The sequence below is a fragment of the Quercus robur genome, chromosome 3 (genome assembly GCF_932294415.1).
Source record: "Quercus robur chromosome 3, dhQueRobu3.1, whole genome shotgun sequence".
NCBI lineage: Eukaryota > Viridiplantae > Streptophyta > Magnoliopsida > Fagales > Fagaceae > Quercus > Quercus robur.
Window position 1 is genome coordinate 20,011,582 of NC_065536.1, and position 27,934 is coordinate 20,039,515.

The 27,934-nt window shown below is 32.8% G+C and overlaps 4 protein-coding genes across 4 annotated transcripts; all 4 read left to right on the top strand.

Moving 5' to 3' along the window:
* Positions 1-310: 310 nt before the first annotated feature.
* LOC126717435 (chitinase-like protein 1) lies at positions 311-3,173 on the top strand. The gene is made up of 3 exons (XM_050419182.1): positions 311-923; positions 2,024-2,183; positions 2,485-3,173. Exons 1-3 carry the CDS (start codon positions 416-418, stop codon positions 2,891-2,893), a joined length of 1,077 nt encoding a protein of 358 aa, XP_050275139.1. The 5' UTR covers positions 311-415; the 3' UTR covers positions 2,894-3,173.
* A 6,270-nt stretch (positions 3,174-9,443) lies between these two features.
* On the top strand, positions 9,444-13,014 carry LOC126717434 (chitinase-like protein 1). Its single transcript, XM_050419180.1, has 3 exons — positions 9,444-10,171; positions 11,893-12,052; positions 12,335-13,014. Exons 1-3 carry the CDS (start codon positions 9,637-9,639, stop codon positions 12,741-12,743), a joined length of 1,104 nt encoding a protein of 367 aa, XP_050275137.1. The 5' UTR covers positions 9,444-9,636; the 3' UTR covers positions 12,744-13,014.
* Positions 13,015-17,203: 4,189 nt separating this feature from the next.
* Positions 17,204-19,855, top strand: LOC126717443 (chitinase-like protein 1). Its single transcript, XM_050419187.1, has 3 exons — positions 17,204-17,648; positions 18,762-18,921; positions 19,278-19,855. The coding sequence occupies exons 1-3, from the start codon at positions 17,264-17,266 to the stop codon at positions 19,684-19,686; spliced, it is 954 nt and encodes a 317-aa protein (XP_050275144.1). The 5' UTR covers positions 17,204-17,263; the 3' UTR covers positions 19,687-19,855.
* Positions 19,856-21,131: 1,276 nt separating this feature from the next.
* Positions 21,132-27,336, top strand: LOC126719372 (zinc finger BED domain-containing protein RICESLEEPER 2-like). The gene is made up of 4 exons (XM_050421939.1): positions 21,132-21,150; positions 24,530-24,600; positions 24,786-26,955; positions 27,272-27,336. Exons 1-4 carry the CDS (start codon positions 21,132-21,134, stop codon positions 27,334-27,336), a joined length of 2,325 nt encoding a protein of 774 aa, XP_050277896.1.
* Positions 27,337-27,934: the final 598 nt, after the last annotated feature.

The window sequence follows — 27,934 nt, forward strand, 5'->3', positions numbered from 1 at the left end:
TGACGTGTTTCTTACTTGTATCCTCTTCAAGTAAACAAGAATTTACTAAAGTAAAACATTCTGCGGTGATGGGACCCGTTAAGCCTCTCTGGTCCAAAACTCCAAACTGAAGTTTGGCTATGATTTATTAAGCATATCTACTTATCAATATTATTCAAAAAAGATTTTGTTTATTATTTAAAAGGTTACTACTAACATCTTTATTGATCAGTCAAAAGTATCAAAAAAAGAAAAAAGAAAAAAAGAAGATAAATAATACTTTATTGACTTGCAGTTGTCTATCTTTTCTCTCAGCAGCCATCACAGCACCTTCCAAGTTTATAGGGAGCAAGTTCTTCTGACAACCTCCTGAATTAGTGAAATTTCAGACTTTCTCCACTCTTCACCAAGCTTGTTAATTAATATTGCAAAACTAATGGAGTATAAATGGTCTGTGCCCTTGACAATATTATTGGCATTTACATTAGCGCTTCTTGTGAATTGTGACGAGTACTCTTCGTGGAATGTAGCAGCAGCAGGTCCGCCTAAAAAGGCCTGTCCTCAATGCAACGTGCATCGAACAACGCCGAGTCCGGGTTCACCTGGAGCTTCTTTGACAAGCCAGCAATGCAACTGCGGTCAAGGTGTACCAAAAGGTAATACATATAATCGGGGCAAGGTTGGGGGCGGGGGCGGGGGCACATGCTGTCACGGTGCCGTTCGGGACTACTTAAAGACGGACCAGTTTGAGAACATCTTCTCGAACCGTAACTCCCTTGAGGTTGAGACCCAAGCAAACAAGGGATTTTTGGACTACCAGTCTTTTATCACCGCCTCTGCTCTCTACCAGCCCTATGGCTTTGGTACTACCTACATGAATTGGACGTTCTTTGGGACCAAGGAAGTTGCAGCTTTTCTCGCCCATGTTGCCTCCAAAATCTCCTGTGAGTACTTCAGACTTTCTGTTTTGTGAACTTCAATTTGGGGTTTTTATCTTATTGGCATGGTTTTAAAAATTGAAACAGTAAAAAAAAAAAAAAAATGGTCCCATTTTTTATTTTTTTAGATCCAAATTAGAATCCGATTTTTAAACCATACTTTTTTTTTTTTCTGGGTTTAATAAAAAATTAAGGATTCAAATTTTGTAGTGGTTTAAGTATAAAATATATTATAGTGTGTCCTATGTTTAAACTTATTTGAAACTTAATTTTATTATATCCAACACCTTCGGTTCAAAACCTCTCCCCTAATTATCAAGTATATATATATATATATATATATATATATATATCAAAAAGCAAGTTTTAATTTAATGAAGTTGGAAATGGATTTTAATGTTTTAATTCTTTTATATCATTTAATTATTTGATTGTATAGGGTATAATTTGGGTTTTGTATAATTTTATTTAATTAAAATTGTTTAACTGAAAACAAATCTTATAAAAGAAAATGTTTAATCACTAATTTTGTTTTTCAACTATAGGGTAAAATTCAATTTGGTCCCTCAATTGTATTAATTTAGTTCTTCAAAAATGAATTGTGCCAATTTAATTCCTCAACTTTCAAAATCTATTACAAAAAATTCAAAATCAAATTTACTTCATCCTTGAATATTTTCTTCGTTTAAATTTTAGTGAGGATAATAAAACACATATTAGAAGATTATTTTAGAAAATGTAAATTTTTTAAAATCAAATCAATTTCGACTCTTAATTATGTTAATATTTAAACATACATTAGACCAAAGTATGAAGTTGACTTAATTTAAAGTTGAGTGACTAAATTGATAGTAATAGTTTAAGGACCAAATTGAACTTTATTCAATAATTGGAGGATTAGCTTCGTAATTTAACATATAAAATTTATATTGTATTTTCACCGAATGAATGAAAAGTGTTGGCTTGTAAGTGATTCTAATCATATAGTGATTTAACTAAATTCTTTTTCTCCAAAGAACAATTTAAGTTGGAACTAAACTAATTTGGAGCACAACATATCCATGCAAAGTAAAAGTGGATTTTTTTTTTTTTTTGGTTGTTTTTAGGTGGAAATAAATTGGCCACCATGGATCAATTAGCATGGGGTTCATGCTATAACAAGAAAATGAATTCCAACTCAAATTATTGTGATGAGCACTACAAAAAAGCTTATCCATGTGCTCCTGGAGTTGCATACTTTGGTCGTGGTGCTCTACCTATCTATTGGTATCTACTTTATCATTTACACTAACATTGATCATACATCATATATATATCTTTGCATTTGAATTATTTTATCATCTTAAGTTGATTAATTTTATCCAAAGTTGAAACTTCGTCCAAAGTTTTATGTTTATCTATTAAGAAAAACATCATGCACAATGAGATTATTTTCTAGCATAAATCAAATATGAGTATCTAAGTGATACATTCTTCAAACGAATTTAGTGTAGATCAATTCATATTGCATGCCTCTATTCAATTTTTTTGTTTTTTTTTTTTTTTTGTTTACTCATTCTTTCAACAGGAACTACAATTATGGAGAAGCAGGTAAAGATTTGAAGGTGGATTTGTTAAACCATCCAGAATACATTGAGCAAAATGCTACCTTGGCCTTCCAAGTTGCGATTTGGAGGTGGATGATGCCAATTAAAAAACATCAACCTTCAGCACATGATGTCTTTCTTGGCACCTGGACACCCACCAAAAATGACACTCTAGCCAAGCGAGTTTCTGGATTTGGTACTACCATGAACGTGCTCTATGGAGATCTTGTTTGCGGTCATGGTGATAATGAGTCCATGAACAACATTATCTCCCATTACCTATATTACCTTGATCTTATGGGTGTTGGCAGAGAAGAAGCTGGGCCTCAAGAAGTGCTTAGTTGTGCTAAGCAAGTTGCTTTCAATCCATCTTTCTCCTCACCTCCTTGAGCTTTGTTTGGTTTTGATGGATAGTTTGCCCTTTGTTGAACTAATCATTTTTTTAAGGAGGTGCATTTATAAGGTTCTCTGAACCTATCAAGTAACAAAAAGGAAATGATCAAACATTAAGGGAGAGTAATTGTACGTATAAACTATGTGTGTTTGTGTCTCCGTGTGATGCTATATATACTTGCTTGAAGGTCAAGAGTTTGTATTTAGTGATCTGTAACTGCCTTTTTGCTAGTGTTGTGCGGCTATTAAGATATAATTTTTGTTTTCAAGTTCTTAATATTTTGTAACTATTTAGCGTGGATTGTATATGAAAGTTTCTAGGCCTGTATAGTATGCATTTTAGTTGTGAAATCTTGGAATATCCCATTTTTGCGCTTCCATTTTTTTTTAACAAGCATTACGTACATAAAAAATGTGCATTTATTCTGGACTAAGATTAACAGAAATGAAAGAAATATGGTGTTAATTGAAACTTCTCAGATGCGAAGATCAACTTGATACAATTTGAGATATAATTTTTTTTTTTTTTTTTGAGAAGAAAGTTGGTCTAAGAAATTAATTTTTGAATATTAAAAATGATAAAATCGTATTTAAAATTGACCATGTCGCAAAAGCAATTAAGTGAATTAGCTATAGTACCAACTGAAAATAATTGTTAGTAGAATTTTAATAATAGCTCTACCTATTGTGGCAGTTTCTTAAAGCGCTATAATAAAATATCTATAGCGGAGATTTAAAAAGTGCTTACTTTAAACTCTTTTAATAGGTTAACTTCTTATGGAAGTTTCTAAAAGACTTGTATTAGGTCTCCTATAGTCGCAGATTTCAAAGCCGGGGAGGGAAAAAAAAAAAAAAAAAAAAACGACTATAAAACCAGTTTTTTGTAGTGCAAACACATACTTGGCATTTTTGCATCTTGAAAAGTTAGAACAAATATATTTTTAAATAAAAAAAATCAAATTATAAATATTATGCAACTAATATTTAAATATAACCAAAAAAAAAAGCCCACTTAAAATATTCACTTTAGACCCCACGATGAGTTGAGCCAAACTTGACTAAAAGAGATGCAATTATTTTGGTCCAGCTAAGCATAAAAGAAAGGAAGTTGTTATTGGATTTCCTTAGAGCATCCACAGCAGTGGAGCTAAATTTTTAGCAATTTAACTTCACCAAAAGTTACTTTATCTATTTTACCTACACACATACTGTAACAGTGGATCTATTTTAGCTTTCAGCATAATAAAATAATATAAACATCACAATAAAATATTATAACTACTACAATAAAATAATATATTCCACTACCAAAAAAATATTACACCACCAACCTCAACCACCTCTACCATCGACTACAGGCACAACCACCACCACCACTACCGGTAGTCCACAGCAAAAAAAAAAAAAAAAAAAAACCACAACGAGCAAAACCCACTGCCACAAACACAAACACAAGCCCACTTGCACCGGAGATCAGCAATCGGCGATCGGCGCTGGGCTGGGCTTCGATCAGCGATCGGCGCTGAGGAGTGGTCGACGTTGGGTTAGGCTTCGATCGGCGATCGGCGCTGGGCAGCGAGGAGTGGTCGGTGTTGGGATGGACTTCGATGATCGGCGCTGGACAGCGAGGAGTGGTCGGCGTTGGGATGGACTTCGATCGGCGATCGGCGCTAGGCAGTGAGGAGTGGTCGGTGTTGGGCTTCGGAGCAACGGACTGAGCAGAGAGGCCGGTTTGATTAAAATGGAGGACTGGAAGAGGAAGAAAGAGGAAGGAAGAAGAGACACCGGAGAGAGAGAAAGAAAAAGAAAAAGGAAAAAATATTTTTTTAATAGAAGAGGAGGGAGGAATTTAATAAAATAATATTTTTTTTTCTTTTAGTTGTTATGAACAGTGCATATCTATTTATAGATGTGCACTGTAGCAATGGAGCTAAATTTTTTAGATTTAGCTCCACTGCTGCAGCAAGGTTTTTGTGTTTGTGGAGCTAAATTTTAGTATTATAGCATTATAGCTATACTGCTGCAAATGCTCTAACACTCAGCGTGTACGGTGTATTCATGATTGGACTTGGAATTGTGTGTAAAAAGATAGAGAAAACAAGAAGGATGTTTATGCCCTTAAAAAAAAAAAAAAAAAAAAAAAGATGTTTATGATTGACTTCACTTCCATTATACATCAATATAACTTAGGGTCCATTTGGATATGGTTGAAAACTGAAAATTGAAAACTGAAAACTGAAACTAAAAACTGAAAAATAATGTAGCAAAATAATTTTTAAATGTGTGAATAGTACCTTTGGACCCATTTTTAATGAAAAAGTTGTTGAAAAGTGAAATTTGTGGGTCCATGAACAGTACACAATGTGCACTGATTGGCTGAAAAAAATTAGAAAAGTCAAACTTTGCGGCTACTGTTCATTAAACAGTGTATGAACAGTAGCCGTAAGTCTCAAAAACGGGGAAAAAAATCAAAAATTGAAAAACGCAGACGCAGACGGAAATCAGCCCAATCCAAACGTACTCTTAATAAATAAAAAAAACTTCCGTATATTAAAATGAAATTAAGAAAATGTTTTGTGTCTTTGGTTTTATATCTCTTACAATATTCAAATCTATCTCTCTTGGTAACGGTTGAATTATAAATGAATAAATAAATATTATGGAAACAAATAGTAAACAAATATTATGTCCATAAATATTTACTTGCATGGCCGGTCATTTAAGCGTGTCACATACGTGTGTAAAGGGCAATCAACAAGCCGTCAATTGCACAGGAAGCTTAATTATTCTCCTTATATTAAAGGAAGTCAAATTGGTCCCTCTATGTGTGCCACAGCATCAATCCAATGTGAACGAAATAATGTGGCTGACAATTTTTTTAAAAATTGTCTTTCTCTTTATCTTTATCTTTCTCATTTTTCTTTTTAACCTTTTTCTAGTAATTAATTTTCGAACAAATTTTAATTTTAATCTATGGTTGAGAGATTGTTTCAAATTCAGTCTATAATTTTTAGAAGTTTCATGGTAACTAATTTAATTGTTAAGAATTTTGTAATTCAATTAATAATTCTTTATAATCTATATAATAATAATAATAATAATAATAATAATAATAATAATAATAATAATAATAATAGATAAAGCTGAGAGAAACTTAAATTAAAATTTCAAATTAGAGTTCTAATTTTGCGTCACGTGTTCCATCTAATCTAAATTTTTAAATTTTTCTGCCAAGTGAGTTAATTCAATGTCAAAATTGGATTTCAATTAGAGTTTAATTTTACGACATGTATCCAATCTAATCTAGGTTTTTTAATTTTTGTACCAAATGAGTTAATTTAGTGTAAAAAACGAAGAGTCCAATATAAGTAAACCATAAAAAAAAAATAAAAAAACATAATTTTTGAATGATTTTATATTTATGAGCTTTTTTTTTTTTTTTTGTAGAACTAAAAACAATTCAAGTTTATAAGTTATATATATATATATATATATATATATATTAATAAGTAAAGCTGAGAGAAAATTCAATTAGATTTTGAAAGCTCAAAAATGTGTTAAAACACAAGAGCTGTTTAGACCCCCAAATAAAATTACGGCTAGATTACTTTTACTCTAACTTACCTAAGTGCAAAAACAAGAGTAAATGAAGCGCATACAACTGATACTACTTTAGTGCATAGACATGAACAACAAACAATAAAAGTACAGTACAAGAGTAAGGGAAGAGAGATGCAAACACAAGATAACACGGCGATGTGTTATCAAAGAAGAAACTGAAGAACTCGGCGAAAAATCTCTCTGCCGCCCTCTAAGCGGTAAATCGATCCACTAGACAATAAGTTAGGATACACGAATAGCAAGAGACTCTCCAAGCTTAATCTACCCAATGTACCTAAACCTTCCAAGCTCCTACTCCAACAAGGTTTCTTTGAACCGTGTCTTGTCTAGCTTTCCGGATCCCGCAATATGCCCGATTGCATCCGCCAAGCCACACCAGCTTCTTTTGGCAAATCTCTAAAGCTTCCCAAGTTTCAAAACACTCTCTACACTCTGAAAATGTGTGGGTTGTATTTGGGTACAAATCTCCTCTCAATGTATGACAATGGGAGAGAGAATGAGAAGAGACTAGTAGCTCTCTCTCTAAAATATGAGTAGCTCTCTCTCTAAAAGATGAATGTGTGTGTTATAAAAAACCTATCTAGGATTTTTCTCTTTGAATAGCCTCTTTTACATTTATGGGTAATGAGGGTATATATAGTATGGGTGAAAGGTAAGAAAGTCACACTTAAAAATCCTCAAAGCAAAATGTTTCGCGACTACCTCGCAGGAAGGCCTTACCTGTGAGACACTCGCGAAACTGACAACCTGGCACAACTCTTCAGCTTCCAGTCATGCGCTTCTCACGTGGCTACTTCGTGGGTTAGCTTCTCGCGAGCTTCTCGCGAGCTTCTCGTGAAATCCACTTGATCTTCAATTAAGCTTGAGTCTTCACCAACTTAATATTAAACTCAATACAATAAAATCCCACAAAATACAAGGAACAAATTAAAGCAATTACAACACTTTTTGTCATGGAATAAAACCAACAGAAAACATAGTTGTAAATCACAACTTCACAGATTTTAAATTGGAATTCGATTAGAGTCTAATTTTGCATCACGTGTCTTATCTAATCAAAATTTTTAAATTTTTGAACCAAGTTAGTTCAGTGTAAAAATTGGATTTCAATTAAAGTTTAATTTTACGGCATGTGTTCCATTTAATCTAAGTATTTTTAAATTTTTGAACCAAGTTAGTTCAGTGTAAAAATTAGATTTCAATTAGAGTTTAATTTTATGACACATGTTCCATCTAATTGAAGTTTTTTAATTTTTGTGCCAAATAAGTTAATTTAGAGTCCAATATAAATAAACTATAAAAACATAATCATATGTCTAACATTATATATAAAATTAGAGGAAGAGAGAGTTTGAATGATTTTATATTTATGAGCTTTTTTTTTTATAACTAAAAACAATTCATTTGGCACAAAAATTATATATATATATATATATATTTATATTAATAGGTAAAGTCTAGAGAAAATCCAATTAGATTCTACAATTGAAGTCCAATTTTGCATCATATGTCCTAAATTATTTATTTTTAGAGAGAGTTTTATTTCTTACTTTTGTAATCAAATGTGGGCTCATATCATAAATATCCATTCAAGTGAGCTATTGTGTATAAAAATCAAAGAGTCTAGAATTAATTAATATAAAAATATTTTAAAAATAAAAAATTTACATTTTCTACCTAATAATATTCTTACAAGACTTTTTAAAGAGTAAGAATGACTATCAATAATATTTAAATTATATATGTAAGATTATTATACTATGCATCTTAATGTGTATCTTTTAAGTATTTCCATACATATGCACGGGGTTACAAGCTAGTTTCTATATAAATGTTTACCGTTTAAACCTCTCCTCTCTCATTATAATTATCGAATTATTAATATAAAACAAAATTAAATCTTACAATTTCAAAACTATTTCAACTCAAACTATAAACTCATTACTGTTAGGAACTAGTGGTCATAAACTATTCAAACTTAAACCATAAATTCATTAATTTTCAACATAAAGAAAGCACAACAAAGTCTGGGGAAGAAAACAAAGCAATGTTTGGGGTTTGGAAGATATATCTCAGTAAGGGTTTGGGTTTGTAAGAGGAAGATACAGTGGTTATTGGTTGGTTTCAAAAATACCATTGCGAACCTAACTGGGCGAGCAGAGTAGTAAATATTGAGTCTAGTACTGCTTGAAGAAAACCTTGAACATAGATGTAGTCCTAGGGGTCCCATTAGTAAAAAGTGGTATAGGTTTCACACGAGTATTTCCACGAAGATATCAACTTCTTCTTGGATCCTTGAAAAAAAGTCATATGCCCATTTTAGAATGCAAAATTCACGTGTTTTTAACTAATTATATCATTTTTTTTTTTTTTTTTGAGAAACAACTTATATCATTTTCAAGTAAAAAAGAATCTACAAAAGTAAAACATTCTGAAGTGAGGACTCAAGGTCCAAAAGGAAGTCAAGTCAGTTTATAAATTAAGCATATCTATTTGTACATTAAGCATATCTATACTATAAATTTCATGTCATCCCCAATAATCGTTTTTACTCTATCCTCTAAATTGCCATTATCCAATTATCAATATTTATATATATTAATTTATGACAAATCCATAAATGGATGGACCCATTGTAGATATAGTATAATCAAAAAAAGTATAATCAAATTTACTATTAAAAAAAAGGAAAAAAAAGAAAGAAAACATTTTGTTTTTTATTCAAAAGGTAGGGTCTTTATTGATCAGATAAAAGTGCCAAAAGGATAAGGAGATTATAATTAGGTTAGCATAGTGACAAAAATAAATAAATAATTTATGACTTTCCCTATCTTTCCTTTTCCTTCTTTCAGCAGTCAGTACAGTTCTAAGTATGCATTTGGAAAGCGTGTTTACGCTTCCCACGTTCACGTTTTGTGTTTTTCTCTTCCTCTTTTTTGCGCTTGCCACTCCATTTCTCGTTTTGCGCTTCCCACGTTTTACATTTGGAAAGCGCGTTTTTCTCTTTTTTAGCCGTGATTATAGGCAGCAACTTCTGATAGCCTCTTAAATATATAGTGAAGTTACAGACCTTTTTCCAGTCATCACCATTAATTGTTTAATTGGTGTTACATGCAAAAATGGAGTATAAACGGTCTGTACTCTTTACAATATTGGCTTTTATAGTATTGCTTGTGAATTGTGATGAGTACTCTTCATCGAAAGGGGCATACAATAGACGAGGTTCGCTTCCGAAGCCCTGTCCTTATTGCAACACGCTTCCACCACCGAAACGGGGCATGCCGGGAACCCAGTCATGCTGTGATAATTCATCTAAAGGAGTTGAAAGTGTTGAATTAGTGAGACAGGGTGGGCGAGGTGTATACGTTAGGCCTGGTATCAAAAACCCAAACAATCCAGCAATACCAGGAATATGCTGTCGCGGTGCCGTTCGGAACTACTTCAAGACGGACCAGTTTGAGAACATCTTCTCGAAACGTAACTCCCTTGAGGTTGAGGACCATGCAAATAAGGGATTTTGGGACTACCAGTCTTTTATCACTGCCTCTGCTCTCTACCAGCCCTATGGCTTCGGTACTACCTACATGAATTGGACGTTCTTTGGGACCAAGGAAGTTGCAGCTTTTCTCGCCCATGTTGCCACCAAAATCTCCTGTGAGTACTGCAGACTTTCTGTTTTGTGAACTTCAATTTGGGTTTTTGTATGGTTTTAAAAATCGAAACAATTAAAAAAAAAAAATCCCATATTTTAAATATTTTTAGAACCAAATTAGAATCCGATTCTTAAACCAGACCTTTTGGTTTGGTTTGGTGTTCTTTTTGTTTTTTTGTTTTTGTTTTTGTTTTTTTTGTTTTTTTTTTTTGGGTTTAATATAAATTTGAGGATTCAAATTTTGTAGGGGTTTAAGTATAAAATATATCATAGTGTGTCCTGTGTTTAAACTTATTTGAAACTTAATTTTATTACTCCCTCCGTCCCACTTTGTTTGTCCTATTTGAAAAGTCAAACTTTTTAAGGGAACATCATTTATTGTCTTGTTTACCTTTTAAAAATATATAAGTTTTCAAAACTACCCTTAAATAAAATTTTCAAAAATTTGAATTATTAATAAAATAAGGGTATAATAGGAACATTAGTAAATTAATGACTTTTATTTTTAGAAATAGGACAATATTTTGGGACATCCCAAAATGGAATAGAGGACAAACAAAGTGGGACGGAGGGAGTATATTGAAGACCTAAGGTTCAAAACCCTCTAATTATTGAGTTTATATATATATATATATATATATATATATACACACACACACACACATACACACTAGTCTCATCACATGCGTTACACACGTGCGATGATGGTTTTTTTTTTTTTTTTTTTGAGTTTAATGTAATTTTTTAATTTATTTATTGTTAGTGAGGTTACACAAGAAGGAATTTTTAAGAAACTAAAATTTAGGATTTGAAATGGAGTAAGCTGCTAGGTTTAGTGTATGCTAGTTTTTAGGAAAAAATGTATCAAACATGCGTGAAATATATTTAAATAAAGAGAGTGCTAATTTTAGGGAAAAAATTTTTCTAGTAGTTTTATTTTATTTTATTTAAAATTTTGTTGAATTACAATTTTAACCCCATTTTTTATTTTTTAAGAATAAGGATTATCTAATTAGATTAGAGGTATTTTTGACATTTTTTAAAGGCATAACTAACTTTTTAAATCCTTTTAATATATACAGATATATATATATATATATATATATGAAAAAGCAAGTTTTAATTTGATGAAGTTGGAAATGGATTTTAATGTTTTAATTTTTTTATATCATTAAGTTATTTGTATTAATTTAGTTTTTCAAAAATTAATTGTGCCAATTTAATTCCTCAACTTTCAAAATCTATTACCAAAAATTCAAAATCGAAATTAGTTCATCCTTGAATATTCTCTTCGTTTAAACTTTAAGGAGGATAATGGAACACATATTAGAAGATTATTATAGCAAATGTAAATTTTTTTTTTTTTTAAATCAAATCAATTTCAACTCTTAATTATGTTAATATTTAAACATACATTAGACCAAAGTATAAAGTTGACTTAATTTTAAAGTTGAGTGACTAAATTGAGAGAATTAATAGTATAAGGATCAAATTGAACTTTATTCAATAACTGGAGGATTAGCTTCGTAATTTGACCTAAAAAATTTATATTGTATTTTCATCAAATGAATGAAAAGTGTTGGCTTGTAAGTGAGTCTAATCATATAGTGATTTAACTAAATTCATTTTCTCCAAAGAACAATTTAAGTTGGAACTAAACTAATTTGGAGCACAACCTATCCATGCAAAGTAAAAGTGGATTTTTGTTGTTGTTGTTTTTCAGGTGGAAATAAATTGGCCACCATGGATCAATTAGCATGGGGTTCATGCTATAACAAGGAAATGAATTCCAATTCGAATTATTGTGATGAGCATTACAAAAAAGCTTATCCATGTGCTCCTGGAGTTGCATACTTTGGTCGTGGTGCTCTACCTATCTATTGGTATCTACTTTATCATTTACACTAACATTGATCATACATCATGTATATCTTTGCATCTGAATTATTTTACCATCTTATGTCGATTAATTTTATCCAAAGTTGAAATTTCGTTCAAAGATTTATGTTTATCTATTAAGAAATACACCAAAATGAGATTATTTTCTAGCATAATTCAAATATGAGTATCTAAGTGATGCATTCTTCAAACGAATTTAGTGTAGATCAATTCAAATTGCATGCGTCAATTCAAATTTTTTTTTTGTTTACTTATGCTTTCAACAGGAACTACAATTATGGAAAAGCAAGTAAAGATTTGAAGGTGGATTTATTAAACCATCCAGAATACATTGAGCAAAATGCTACCTTGGCCTTCCAAGTTGCGATTTGGAGGTGGATGATGCCAATTAAGAATCATCAGCCTTCAGCACATGATGTCTTTCTTGGCACCTGGACACCCACCAAAAATGACACTCTAGCCAAGCGAGTTTCTGGATTTGGTACTACCATGAATGTGCTTTACGGAGATCTTGTTTGTGGTCATGGTGATAATGAGTCCATGAACAACATTATCTCCCATTACCTATATTACCTTGATCTTATGGGTGTTGGCAGAGAAGAAGCTGGGCCTCAAGAAGTGCTTAGTTGTGCTAAGCAAGTTGCTTTCAATCCATCTTTTTCCTCATCTCCTTGAGCTTTGTTTGGTTTTGATGGATAGTTTGCCCTTTGTTGAACTAATCATTTTTTTAAGGAGGTGCATTTATAACGTTCTCTGAACCTATCAAGTAACAAAAAGGAAATGATCAAACATTAAGGGAGAGTAATTGTAGAGTAATTGTATGTATAAACTTTGTGTGTGTCTCCGTGTGATGCTATACTTGCTTGAAGGTCAATAGTTTTTATTTAGTGATTTGTAACTGCCTTTTGCTAGTGTTGTGCGGCTATTGCGAATCTGAGATATAATTTTTGTTTTCAATTTCTTAATATTTTTAACTATTTACTGTGGATTGTATATGAAAGTTAATTTCTAGGCTTGTATAGTATGCATTTTAGTTGTGAAATCTTGGAATATCTCATTTTTGCGCTTCCAATTTTTTTTTTTTAACAAGCATTACGTACATAAAAAATGTGCATTTATTCTGGACTAAGATTAAGAAAAATGAAAGAAATATGTTGTTAATTGAAACTTCTCAGATTCCTAGATCAACTTGATACAATTTGAGATATAATGCTTTATTTGAAATATATTTTTCTCACCTTTTGAAGTGCAAAATTAATAATAAAATTATTTATCCAAATTACGGTAACATCATTTTCAGTTGATAATATGATTAACTGATTTAGTCTTTCTTGTTACATAATGAATTGTTGGACGGATTATATATTTATATTAATTTTAATTTTGAAAATTTTCTTCTTTGGAAGCAATTGTAAGTCAGAAAAGTTCTCAGACGCCTCTTCCATGGTGAATTTTTTACTAGATTTGGGCCTAAATCCTGTTCTAAGGTCATCCTTTCATTGGAAATAGGAGAGTCCACTTTATTTGGTGTAATTGATCTGAGCTTAGTAAAGCCCATCCTTTTGAATTTTTGGATTGGGCCGCACAATTAGTCCAATCGGATGTTTCATAACAAGGGCATTTGGTCCAAGATGAAGCAGTAGTTCCATGGTAGAAGCTGACTGGACAAAGCATTCCTCCAAACTAATTTTTGAAGAATCTCCTCAACCCTGTTATATAACGACTCATAAAACCATTAATATGTATTATTTAGATTAGTCACATGAATGAGATTGTTCAGCATGTACATACTGCATAAGTACTAAAATGCGGAGTTTTTCATTGACTAAACATGATATGTCTTCTAAGTTCCTTTCCAGCTTGTACATAATGATGTCTAGGGGCTTGCACCCCTTATATCAATTCTTGGTTTCAGATTCCATGTCATTTTTGTAAATGATTCCGCAAGATTACACGGGTTTTTTTACTTTAAAAAGAAAAATATGAAGTTCTGTTAATTTTTAAACACTTTAAAACTCTAGTTGAAACTCAATATTCCACCAAAATTAGAACTCTTGGAGTCGGTTTGGTTGGGGGAGACGTAAGGAGGATAGAAAATAAAGGAAAATAAAGTGGAAAGAACTAATGTTATAGATATTTGATTGGAGAGAAAGGGAGAATGAAAAATTGGTGAGGCCCAAGTGTTTTATTCTTTGGCCCACCAATATTCTATCTCTCCAATTTGGGGAGAAAATAGAAGGGAGATGGGTTTTTTTTTTTTTTTTTTTTTGGGCGTGGTTTTTCTTCTTTAATAAATTTGGGTGATTGCCACTTTTTATTTTAATTGTGCATCATTTTTTAATAAAGGCATATGAGTAAATTTATACAAACTCATTTTTTCCAATTCCTTTTCTTTTCCACCTCCTACCAAATACAAAATAGAGAAAATAAAATCCCTTCTATCTTCTCACATTTTCATTTCTTCTGTCCTCCCACTTTTTCATCTCTCCTACTTTTTCATCTCCTTAGGATCCATTTGTTGGAAGGATGGAAAAATGGGAGGATAGAAAATGGAGAAGAGGTGAAAAAGTGGGAGGATATAAAAGATTTTAGTCTCCCTCACTTATTTTTGGTTGGAAGGGTGAAAAAATGGAGGGGTGAAAATTATTTTGTTTGGTTAAGAAGAAAAATGGAATGATAGAAAATAGATTTTGTATAAATGTACTTACAGACCTTGTTAAAAAAATGATTTCCAATTAAAAAAAAAATGCGTTAACAAAAAAAAAAAAAAAAAAAAAAAACAATCACCTAAAAAGAAAACTCATGCCTGATACAAAAGAAAAAAAGTTAAAAAAAGAAAAAAGAATAACAACAATGCACAGTTAAAGATGAAAAAAAAAAAAAAAAAGAGAGAAAAATGACCAACCACACCAAAAAAAAAAGAAAAAAAGAAAAGAAAAGAAAAGAGAAGCATGTATCATGCCCAAAAAAAAAAAAAAAAGAAAGAAAACAAATAAAGGGTCAACGCAAAAGAAAAAGCAAATAAGAAGAAGAAAAAGTAAAACAAGAATGGATTAGCGGAGAAAAACAAAAAAAAGCAAAGAAGAAAAAGTCTAAAAAAATAACGTTTGGGAGGGGCAATTGTGTCCAAAAATACATCCCCAATTTGGGGAGAAAATTTTTTTTTTGGACTCAATGAGAAAGCACTAGGTCCTACCACTTTTTTTTCCTCTTCCAACCAAAAACCCACTAAAAATGCTTTCTTTCTACTTTTCTCTTCTCAATTTTCTATCCTCCCTATCTCTCCATACAAACATACCATTGGGATTTGGGATTGATGGCAGAGGAGAATATACAAAATCAGAAATTCAATCATTTTCTCCACTCATGCTATTTTACATCCTTTTATCTTATCTTTATGTTCCTCAACAAAGTATAATTTTTGAAGAAAACATAGGCATATTATTGAGACGGGCCTAGATATACTTCATAAGTCCAATTACCTCTCAATTATTGGTCTTTCATTACTCCCCTTTATCTCATAAACATGTTACCCTCATCTCTTTTTGGCTTCAAATCTCCATGGGAACAATTGCACTCACATCCTCCACCTCTCAATGCCCTTAAGACCTTTGGTTGTACTTGTTATCCTTTGTTCAATCATGCATTATAATAAACATAAATTTCAGCCAAGATCCTTTGAGCTTATCTTTCTAGGCTACCCTACTTTGTCCAAATGTTTTGTGTCTCAATCCATCTACCAACAAAGTTTATTTTACATGTTATGCTTTATTCAATTGGACTGTCCTGCCCTAAATTTTGGTCAATTATCCTTAGCCTCTTCTCATTCAATCCATACATATGGTCATCTGCAATGGACTCCGAATTCCATAAGCATAAGCAGTAGATTTGATCTCTCGTTCCAATTCCTTTAGATCAAAATATTGTCACTTGTAAATGGGTATATAAGCTCAAATAGTACGATGATGGCTCCATTGCCCGTTACAAGGCCAGACTAGTTGCAAGGGATAATTTACAGCAACATGGACTTGATTATGACAAAATATTCAGTCCAGTTGCTAAACCAATAACAATGAGATTGATTCCTGCTCTTGCAGTTGGTCTTTGAAGCGCATGATGTTAGTAATCCTTTCCTTCATGGGGTCTTGAAGGAAGAAGTCTACATGACACAACCTCGAGGCTATTTACATCCTTATTTTCCTAATTATGTTTATCTTTTGCACAAAGACCATTTATGGACTTAAGCATGCTCCTAGAGCCTAGTTTGAAAGGTTCAACTTTCAATTACTACATCTTGGCTTTGTAGCTTCAGGTGAAAATGATAAACTCTTTATCTACAACCATTCTTCCAATCTGCTATACTTGTTCCTGTATGCTGATGATATTATCGAATTAAGCTCCAAATTTGATCTTAAAGACTTAGGCCCTCTTCATTATTTTCTAGGTCCACAAATTGATACACCTCCCTCTTGTTTTTTTGTCCATCATACCAAATATATACCTTAGATCTTTTGAGGATTTTTCCCTTTTGTCATAATTACCATAGAATTTTGCTACAAACTTAAAAAATTATTCATGTTTATTTTTGGTAATATGATACTTAATGGTAACATAATTTTTTTAGCAAAAAAAAAAAACATAATTTATTTAAATAATTTAATAAATTGTGCAATTTAATACATGTGAATGATTTTATAAATATTTTTTCAAAAAACTCTCTCAAAATTAATTAGTTAACTTATTCTTTTTTAATAGAAAAAAAAAAAAAAAGTTTAGAATACAGTGTTACACACTGTGTGTCACATTTTCAGTTTTTTTGGATAAAAAATATATATTAAAAAAAGAAAAGAAAAGGAGTGTGTAACACACTTTATGTAACAACTAACTGCCATCCCCAATTCCCCACTTAACTTTATTTCTTTTGAAGTAAAGGAATCAAAAACCTCTTTAGCGAAAAAAATAAAATAAGGTAAAGAGGCAGCTAAAAAAGCGAAAGATTCTGCAGACTTTCTGACCGAAGACCCGCCCAAGTCTTCGAAATTTTGATGACTTGCAATTCACTATCTTTTCTTTCCTAAACTTTAAATCACTCAAGTCCCCAGTATGTATATATATATATATATATATATATATAATACAGGGAAGGTACATACCTCTATTCAAACTCCACCCTTGTTAATTTTTACATTCAAAAAATGGAGTATAAGTGCTGTGCACTCTTGACAACGGCATTGATATTAGTGATGCTTGTGAATTGTGACGCCTTAATAAGGTGCGCTAAACGGAGTGAGTTTGAGAGAGAATGTGCTTCGTGCCACGTGCTTAAAGCACCAAATTGCTGTGTCGAGGGGGCCATTACTGACTACTTCCAGATCAACCATTTTGAGAAGATGTTCTCAAACCGTGACTCCCTTGAGGTTGAGAGCCATGCAAATAAGGCATTCTGGGACTACCAGTCTTTTATTACTGCCTCTGCTTACTTCCAGCCCTATGGCTTTGGTACTACCTACATCAACCGGAAATTCACGGGAACCAAAGAAGTTGCAGCTTTTCTTGCCCATGTTGCCACCAAAACCTCCTGTGAGTTCAAAGTTTCGCTTTTGTGAAATTTTAATTTGGAATTTTATGTTGTTGGTTTGGTTGAATATATGCGTTTGACGACTTCTTTTCTGTCTGGCTTTGATTTCATAGGTTCTAAATGGATTTGAGGGTACAAATTTGGGTTTAAGTAAACTAGATCAATATGAAAAATAATATTATATTTTGGTTGTTTACACTAAGCTCTCTAACAACATGTTGAGTGGGACCCACATGGGTCCCTCCGAACATATTGTGGTCCCTCCAAGCATATTGTGAGGGACCCATGTGTATTGTATTATATTTGAACTTCGAATACTTTCGGGACTGTTTGGTATGGTAGTTTAAACAACACTTTTCAATTTTTAAACAACATTATACATATTTTTACATATTTTTTTACCCACACGTATTTCTAAAAAATACAAACAATGTTACTAGAACAACATTACCAAACAGTCCCTTAATTGTTGTCTATTTGATTTGGTTTCTTTTCCAAGGTGAAAAAAATCTTAAAATATGATTAGATTTGTTTAATTAATAATCAATTTTTACTAATTTTATTTTATCCCAATATAATATTTGGTTAGCAGAAGATAGGATATGTAATAAAGACTACGATTTTTAATCAACTGAAATATCATCAATAGAATCATAATTTTAATTTTAAAATTTCTTTTCTTGAGTTTAGTTGATTAATGTGTTAAGAGAATTGATATTGCAGGGCATAATTTGGGCTTTTCTTAACATGTATTTGATTAAAATGATTTCAACTGAAAACAAATTTTACTCATTAACAAATGAAAATTTTCGCATTTTACATTGTCTAGGGTCTTCTTGGGATGAGATTTATGATTAAAACCTTAATTTATTTTTTGAAACCTACATTTTTTTGAGCAAATGAATGAAGCTTTGGGTTGTATTTGAATTTACAGAGAGTGATTTACGTAGATCCTTTTCTTTTAAAAATCGACTGGGTTGTAAGTTGGAACTATATGATTTAATCTGGAGTACTATATATCCATGAGTTGTGTGTAATTAAATTTGTATCTGAGCTACAGACAATGATCCTATACTCAATCTCTATGCAAAGTAAAAGTGGATGATATATTTCAGGTGAATATAACGTGACCACTAAGGAACCATCAGCTTCAAGTTTATGCCATTACAAGAAAACGAATTCCAACTCATATTATTGTGATGAGCAGTACAAAAATACTTATCCATGCACTTCTGGAATTGCATACTACAGTCGGGGTGCTCTACCAATCTATTGGTATCTACTTTTTCAATCACTTTGACATATCATACATCCTTTACAAATTTGCATTTGAATTATTTTCTTATATGGTATTGTTCAATTTTATCCCAAATTGAAACTTCGATGGAGTTAAATGTATATTTGTTAAATAAAACATTAAAATGAGATCCTTTTTCTAACATAATTCAAATAAGAGCACCTAAGGCATTTTCAATCGAAATCTAGGTAACTAATTTTCAGGAAATACAATTTTCTACTGCACTAAAACGCGTAAATGTCTTTTGTTCCCTACCCAGAAGAATTTATTGTAGATCAATTCATAGTTGCATTCTACAATCTAAAAAAATTATATTTTCTAATACTTTCAATAGGAACTACAATTACGGAGAAGCCGGTAAAGAACTGGATGTGGATTTGTTGAACCATCCGGAATACATTGAACAAAATGCCACCCTAGCTTTCCAAGTCGCAATTTGGAGATGGATGATGCCAATTAAGGAGCACCAACCTTCAGCACACGAAGTTTTTATTGGCTATTGGAAACCCACCAAGAATGACACTTTGGGCAAGCGAGTTTCAGGTTTTGGTGCTACCATGAATGTACTATACGGAGATTTGGTTTGCGGTCAAGGCGATAATGAGTCCATGAACAACATCATAGCTCATTACCTTTATTACCTTAATCTTATGGGTGTTAACCAAGAAGAAACAGGGCCTAATGAAGTGCTTAGTTGTGCTAAGCAAGTTGTTTTCAATCCATCCTCTTCCTCATCTCCTTGAGCTTTCTTGAACTAATCCTTTTTTAAGGTAATGCATTAATATGGTTCTAAGATCCTATTAAGCAACCGAAGCAAAGGTTTAAATACGAAGGAGAGTAAGAGTTTGTATAAACTGTTTATTTGTCTCTATGTAATGATGTTGCTTGGACAATAAAGATTTGTATTGATTTCTATCCGCCTTTTGTTAGTATTGTGTAACTTGAGTTTGTTTGTTTTCTTTTCTTTTCTTTTTAATTTTTTTTTTTTAATTATGTCCTGTTATTGTGTAACTTTATCACACTATTTGTTTGTCTTATAGTATTTAACAACAATAATTATAAATGTAAGGCCTCTAACTAAGAAAAACAATTTGAGGACCGCTTCTTTTGGCCAATACAATACATTATTTATTTATACAATAATGTAAAATTTCAAAAAAATTATCCTCTGTTCAAATGTTGTGCACTCTATTAGTGTGTTGTACTCATCTGCGGCAGTTTAAGTGTGCATGTAAAAATTTTTGCTTTTCCAAACACATGGAAGGTGAAAGGACTCTTTTCTTTTCTCTCTTTCTCTCTCCTTCAGGTTTAAAATTAGAGTTAATAGTTTTCTAAACAAATTCATTATTGAAATCCAATGTATATATAATGCCTAAAATCTAACACTGCCAAGAGACAGTGGCTATTTACTTAAAAAAAAAAAAAAAAAAAAAAAAAAGAGATATTGACTATCTCCAACATGATATTCATTCTGATATTGATGGTTTCAACTTATTCTCATAATACAAGTTTTAAAAGAAGTTCTACAAATAAATGAAAATACTCCAATTAACATACTCAATTATATAAAAATACTAGATTGTTTTCCTAATATATGTCACCTACAGAATATTACTAAAGATATATACATTACATTTGGTCTAAGAATTTTTTTTTTCTTTATCATCAGACCAAGACACCAATCAATTTTTGATGTAGACGAGGATTGAACCCTAGATCTCTTATACAACCATCAGAGACTTTACCAGTTGAGCTAACTGGAACCCACGAGAAAAATACTCCAATTAACATACTCAATCATATAAAAATACTAGATTGTTTTCCTAATATATGTCACCTACAGAATATTACTAAAGATATATACGTTACATTTGGTCTAAGATTTTTTTTTTTTTTTTTTTTTTGAGAAGACCGTTGGTCTAAGAAATTAATTTTTGAATATTAAAATTGATAAAATCGTATTTAAAATCGACTATTTCGCAAAATCAATTAAGTGGATTAATTATAGTACCAATTGAAAAATAAATGTTAGTAGAATTTTAATAATAGTTCTATTTATTGTGGTAGTTTCTTAAAATGCTGCAGTAGGGTATCTATAGCAGCAGTTTAAAAAGCGCCGGTTTTAAATTGCCTTAATAGGCCAACCGCTAGTGGAAGTTTCTAAAAGAGTTGCATTAGGTCTCCTATAATGGCGGTTCTCAAAACTGGTGAGAAAAAAAAAAAAAAAAAAAAAAAAAAAAACAACAACCAACGTAGCTGTAGAACCATATTTTTTTATTTTTTTTTAAAAAAGTATAAACACATACGTAGCGTTTTTGCATCTTGAAAGCTAGAAAAAATATTTTTTTTAAATAAAAAAATCAAAATATAAATATTATGCAACTGATGTTTAAATATAACAAAAAAAAAAAAAAAAAAAAAAAAAAACCCCACTTAAAATATTCACTTTAGACCCCACAATGAGTTGAACCGAATTTGACTAAAAGAGATGCAATTATTTTGGTCCAGCTAAACGTAAAAGAAAGAAATTTGTTATTGGATTCCTTACACACTCAGCGCGTACGGTGTATTCATTGTTGGAATGGTCTGTAAAAAGATAGAGAAAACAAGAAGGACGTTTCATTGACTTCACTTTCATTATACATCAATAAAAACTTAATAAATAAAAAAACTTCCGTATATTAAAATGAAATTATGAAAATGTTTTGTGCCTTTGATTTTATATCTCTTACAATATTCAAATCCATCTCTCTCTCTTTGTAACGATTGAATTATAAATAAATAAATAAATATTAGAGCATTCTCATCAGGTATGCCAAATGCTAAATATTTGGCATTTGGCACACCAAACACCACTATTCAAGCTTCATGAAGTGTTCCAAATCTCCTAAAATTTTGCAACATGCTACAGTACTGTCTCAAATATGAGACAATACAGACACAAATGCTAAACCAAAATAGTAATTTTTTATTCAACCTTTTCTCTCTCCTCTTAATATTTAATTCAATGTTTTCTCTTTCTTCTCATTGATTTGTCTCTCTCCAACCCATGTTCTCTCTCTCTTTCTTCTTCAGATCACCCTCCCTCACCCTCAAATCAACGGTATGGCGGCCTTATCGATCAAGCCGCCGCCCTCACCGATCAAGCTGCCGCCATCGCTTCTAGTTTGAAGACTCCATCGCTGTCGATCTAAAGACACCATTGTCGCTAGTCTGAAGCCGCCATTGCCACCTCAGTCTGAAGCTGCCACGTCGCCTAGATCTAAACCCATCTTAACCACGGCTTGAAGTTGCAGCATCGCTCGTTTAATGCACATCTCAGCCACGACGTGAAGCTGATCTTAGCCACTACCGCCGATCTAAAGCCACCACTGTCGACAAAGAAAGCCACCGTTGCCAGATCTCTCTACCTTTCTTACCTATTTTTTTTTGTTTTTAATCTGATTTGTGGTGGTTGTCGTTGTGGATTTGTTGTGGATATTTGGTTGGAATTTATTTGGTTTGTTTTGAGTTGTGTTTTGGGTTGTGGAGGATGCGGTGGTTGTTGGTTGGTTGCTATTGGTTGTGGTGGTGGTTGTTGGTCGTTGGGTGGTGGCTACTGCCACTATTTGTGTTTGGTATATTGGCAGAGTTTTGTGTTACAAATATATTATTTTAATGTTTAAAATCAAAGAATAGAAGATGTGATAAATGGTGAATTGTAAAATGATGTGTTAAAATAATAAAATAGACTTTTAATATTTCAAAATGACATTTTTTATAAGAGAGCCGATGAAAATGCTCACATGGAAACAAATAGTAAACAAATATTATGTCCATAAATATTTACGTGCATGGCCGGTCAAGCATGTCACATGCGTGTGTAAAGGGCAATCACCAAGCCGTCAATTGTACGGGAGAAGCTTAATTATTCACCTTATATTAAATGAAGTCAAATTGGTTTCTCTATGTGTCCCACAGCATCAATACTAGGGTTGTCCAGCGACTCGTGTAATCCGACCCGCCCGACCGTATCCGCCCGACCCGAAGGCCCACGGGTGAATTCGAGTGCATATACGGGTCGGATACGGTTGTTGTTTTAAGAGGAACCAAATAATCGGTTCGGGTTTTGGGTTACACAATAAAAAATCCGAATAACCCGACCTGACCGAATATTTGATAAAATAAAATAATAAACCACTCAGTCTCAGTCTGATATAAGTCATGTCGTCTGGGTAGTGGAGTGGGTAACGTGCTGAAGCTGAACTGGGCACAACTTCCCAATTTCAAATCCAACCATTTAAAATTTTTTATTTATTTATTAAGAAAGAGTTGTTTAAGATCAACGGTTATAAATATATTACTCAATCTACTCAACAGGCTACAGCAATACAGCTCCTAGCACAGCACAGAGAGTCAGAGATTTCAAAATCAACGGTTAAAATTAAATTAATATCAAAATCTAACGGTCACAATTAAAGATGAAATATTTGATTAGATATAATCTCATATCCCAACACTCTCTCTCACTATTCAGAGTTCAGTCTTCACCGAATCAAGATCAAGTGATCAACGGCCTCAATCTCTCTTCATTCTTCACCTAATCACTCTCTCACCATATCCACGGCTTCAGACCTCAGTCACTCTCTCTCTCTCTAATCGCAATCTCATACCTCTCACTCTCAAAGTAATGTTCTCTGCATCTCTCTCTCTTTCTCTATCTCAGATTCTCAATCTCAAATCCTCAAAACCTGGAATCTTTTCACCAAATCCTCTAGTCTCACACGAATGCTCTCTGCCTCTCACTCTCTAATCTCTACAGTCCCTTCACCAATTTCATACGAAATCTCAAGACTCAAATCTTCATCAGTCTTCAATCTTCACCCTTTAAAAGCTTGCATCTTCAGTCTTCTCACCAATGAACAGATCACACTCTCAAACTCTCAGTTCTCACTTTGCCTCTCTCTACTCCAAGGTCCAAACCCTAGCTTCTCACTACAAGTTCTTCACACCTAGCCGCCGCCGCTGCCGCCGCCACCACCAGCAGCCACTCCTCTCCCTGCCGCCGATCATATGGGTTGAACCTAGGGTATGTGTTCTCCTTTTCTCATCTCTTTTTTTTTCAGTCTCTCATTGATTATATATGTTATGAAAATCTACTGTTAAAATCAAATAAACCCTAAGTTTTATAATTTGAAACCCTAACTAGAAATAGTTGAAACCTTAACCATTTACTTTTGTTCTTTGTTCTTTGTTCAGTAACTTAAGTTGTTTGATTAATTTTGTTCCTATTTAAATTTTATTCAGGAATTGAAAGTTGTACATGTGGGGTTTTCAGTGTCTTCAAACTTGAAATTAACACCCACGGTTTTTTAGGGTATGATTTTTGTTTCCCTTTGTTTTTTGTGTTCAAAGTTGGGATTTTGTTCTTTTTTTGTTAGAGACGTAGAGTTGATGCATGTAACTTAAGCTGTTGTGGATGTGTTCAATGTTTCAGCTTTTATTATTTAGTAAAATTTATACTGTTAAAAATCAAATAAACTCCCAAGTTTTTTGTTCTTTGTTTATTTGTTTGATTAATTCTGTTCCTATTTTAATTTTACTCAGGAATTGAAAGTTGTCCAAGTGGGGTTTTCAGTCTTCAAATTCATAACTCCAACACCCCTAGTTTCTTTAAGGTATGATTTTTGTTTCCCTTTGTGTTTTGTGTTAAAAGTTGGGATTTTGTTCTTTTTTTTTTTGTTAGAGTTTTATGTAGAATGCTGTTATCTAGATTCAAGTATCAAAGATTTTCCTTTTTGGTTTGTTTGATTATTATTATTATTAATTGTTAGTTTGCTAATTTCTATGTTTGATTTTTTAGGTCATGGATTCCTCCACTAATGCTCCCTTTGTTTCTACACAAGCGGATGGTGCTGCTACCACCCAAGCGGATGGTGTTGCTGCCACCCAAGCAGATGGTGCTACTGCCACTGCCACCCAAGAGGCTGCTGTTGCAACCCAAACTGAAGCTACTGATGGTGAGTTGCCCCTAGTTCCACCTAGTGTAGTGAGTAAGACTGGTACTGGTAGTGGTAGGAAAAAGTTTTTAGCTTGGAATCATTTTGAAAAAGTAAAGGTAGACGATGGTGTCACTATGGCTATATGTAATTATTGTAAAAAATCATATCTGGCTGATAGTAAGAGTTGTGGTACTAGTAATTTATTAGCTCATGTGACAATCTGTCCTAAGAACCCTAATAGAGAAGATAAAGGGCAGAAAACCTTGGCTTTTGAACCCAAAAATGATGGAGATGAAGGGTTCAAACTTGTGTCAACAATTTTTTCTGTTGAGGCTTCTAGAAAGGCACTAGCTGAAATGATAATAATTGATGAGTTGTCTTTTAGGTGTGTTGAGGGTTATGGGTTTAAGAAATATGTAACTACGTTACAACCTAAGCTTCGTGTAAAAGATATTCCATCTCGACAAACTGTGGCTAGAGATGTAATTGGAATTTATAATAGTGAGAGAGAGAAGCTTAGGAAATCCTTGAAGTGTTGTAGGGTGTGTCTTACTACGGACACATGGACTTCTCTACAAAATTTGAATTATATGTGTCTCACATGTCACTTTATTGATGATGCTTGGAAGTTGCATAAGAGAATTTTAAATTTTTGTCAAGTTGAAGATCATAAGGGGGAGACTATAGGTAGAAAGATTGAGATGTCTTTGATTGAGTGGGGTATTGATGGCATATTCACTTTGACAGTGGATAATGCTAGTTCCAATTTAACCACAGTTAAATTTTTACAAAGGGTAACAAAAGATTGGAATGGGACAGTTTTAGGAAATGAGTTAATGCACATGAGGTGTTGTGCCCATATCCTAAATCTAATTGTTGGGGAGGGTTTGAAAGAAATTGATGCATCTGTTGCTAGGGTGCGTGAAGCTGTGAGGTATGTGAAGTCCTCGCCTAATAGAAATCAAACCTTTAGGAATTTTATGGAGAGGTTAGGTATGGAGTCCAAGAGTCTTCTTTGTTTAGATGTACCTACTAGGTGGAACTCAACTTACCTTATGTTAGAAACTACTGAAAAATTCGAGAAAGTATTCCTTAGGATGGACTTTGAAGATGATGGTTATTCATCATATTTTAGGAGCAAGGAAGATAGTGGTGGTTTGGGATCTCCTTGTATGAGTGATTTCCAAAATTGTAGGGCATTTGTGACTTTCTTGAGGCTTTTTTACAATGCAACAAAGAAGTTCTCTGGCTCTTTGTATGTGACCTCAAATGCCTTTTTTGATGAAATCTTTGTTATTCAGGAGAGTATTTCTCATTTAGTTAAATCCCAAAACTCCCTCTTGAAAAACACAGCCACAAACATGCAAACTAAATTTGAGAAATACTGGGGGGAAGGTGATGAGATTAATCCTCTTTTGTATATGGCTGTTGTTCTTGATCCACGAAAAAAATTGAGGTTTTTGAAGTTCTCTTTTTCTGAAATTTATGGGAATGAAGTGGGGAGTGTGATGGTTGATAAGGTGAAAGCTCTTTTGATGAAGTTGTATACTTTTTTCTGTTCTGTTAATTCCCCAAATGTGGAAGAATCAAGTGGGGGTGAGAGGACACCGATGGTGGTAGGTGATGCAAGTGATCCATATGTGATGGTTCACTCTCGGTATGAGCTTTTCTTAGAAGCTGAGCAATCTATAGGTTGTAGTAATGAGGTTGACAAGTATTTAGCTGAAAATTGTGATGGTAGAAGGGATGGGAATTTTGAGGTGTTGGGGTGGTGGAAGGACAATTCTAGTAGGTACCCAATGTTGTCCAAAGTGGCTAAGGATGTGCTGGCTATACCAATTTCGACTGTTGCATCTGAGTCAGCATTCAGCACCGGAGGCCGCATTGTTGATCCATTTCGAAGTTCTCTCTCTCCTCTCATGGTTCAAAACCTTGTATGTGCACAAAATTGGCTTCAAGCCACAGTACCAATTTCTCATCGCCAATCAAGGGATGAGGTTGAGGCATTGGAGGAGGAATTTCATGATTTAGGTAATATGTTTAAATTCTAGAACCTATAGTCTATGTCTCATGTTCAAACAAAATTTAATATGTTGTATTTATTTCCTTTTCTCTTCTAGTTTTAAATCAACAGTCATCATCAAGTGCACCAGCAAGTACTAGCTCCAAATTGGGTTCTAGCTTAGGCAAACGACCCATAATTAGTGTTGAAGATTGATAACTGAGTTGGTATGTTACTGCCTTTGGCCTCTTACTGTTATAAGCTTGCTGGCTTGCTGCCCTTTATATTTGGTCTTGCATTTGGTAGTAATGTATTATTTGTTAAATATTTTTTTGTCTTTTGTAGGTGGAATCACTTATTTTGTGAAGGAGGCAGAACCTTTTGGGAACATTTTGGAAGCTTTTTTGTAAATTGCTTTTCTAACAATACTAGTCTTAATGCTTATAGGAAAGAAATCCTAGGAATCATATAGGTTTTCTTTTCTATTAGTTATAAGCTTGAGAATTTGTCATTTAATATTTGGGAAAAGCTATTTTTTTTGGAAATACCTATAGTATTTTATAATTTGTAATTAATTATATTGTTGGGAACATTGTATAGCCAGCAAGGTTGCTACCTTATTATTTATTGCCTTGTGGAAACATTGATTTTACTGCCTTATAATTAATCACTTGTTGTGTGGTTGTTGGAATGGAAATACACGTTTTGTGTATTGTTTTGCTATTTTGTCCAGGTTATTTGTTGTGGTAATTTTTGGGTAGTCAATGTGGCTGTTTAACAAGTCACAGGTGGTGAAAATAGGATTTTGTGTTACATGTGTTGTGCTCTTTGTTTAGGTTTTACAATATATATTGATGAGTTTAGTTTTTGTGGTCCATGTGTGGAGGCTGAACGGATGTTGTAAAAATAGGTTTATTTTGTGTTGTTGTGGGGTATTTTGTTCAGGATATTTAATGCTTAACAAGTGGTAGAAATTGGCTTATTTTGTGACCTTTGGTGAGGTTATTT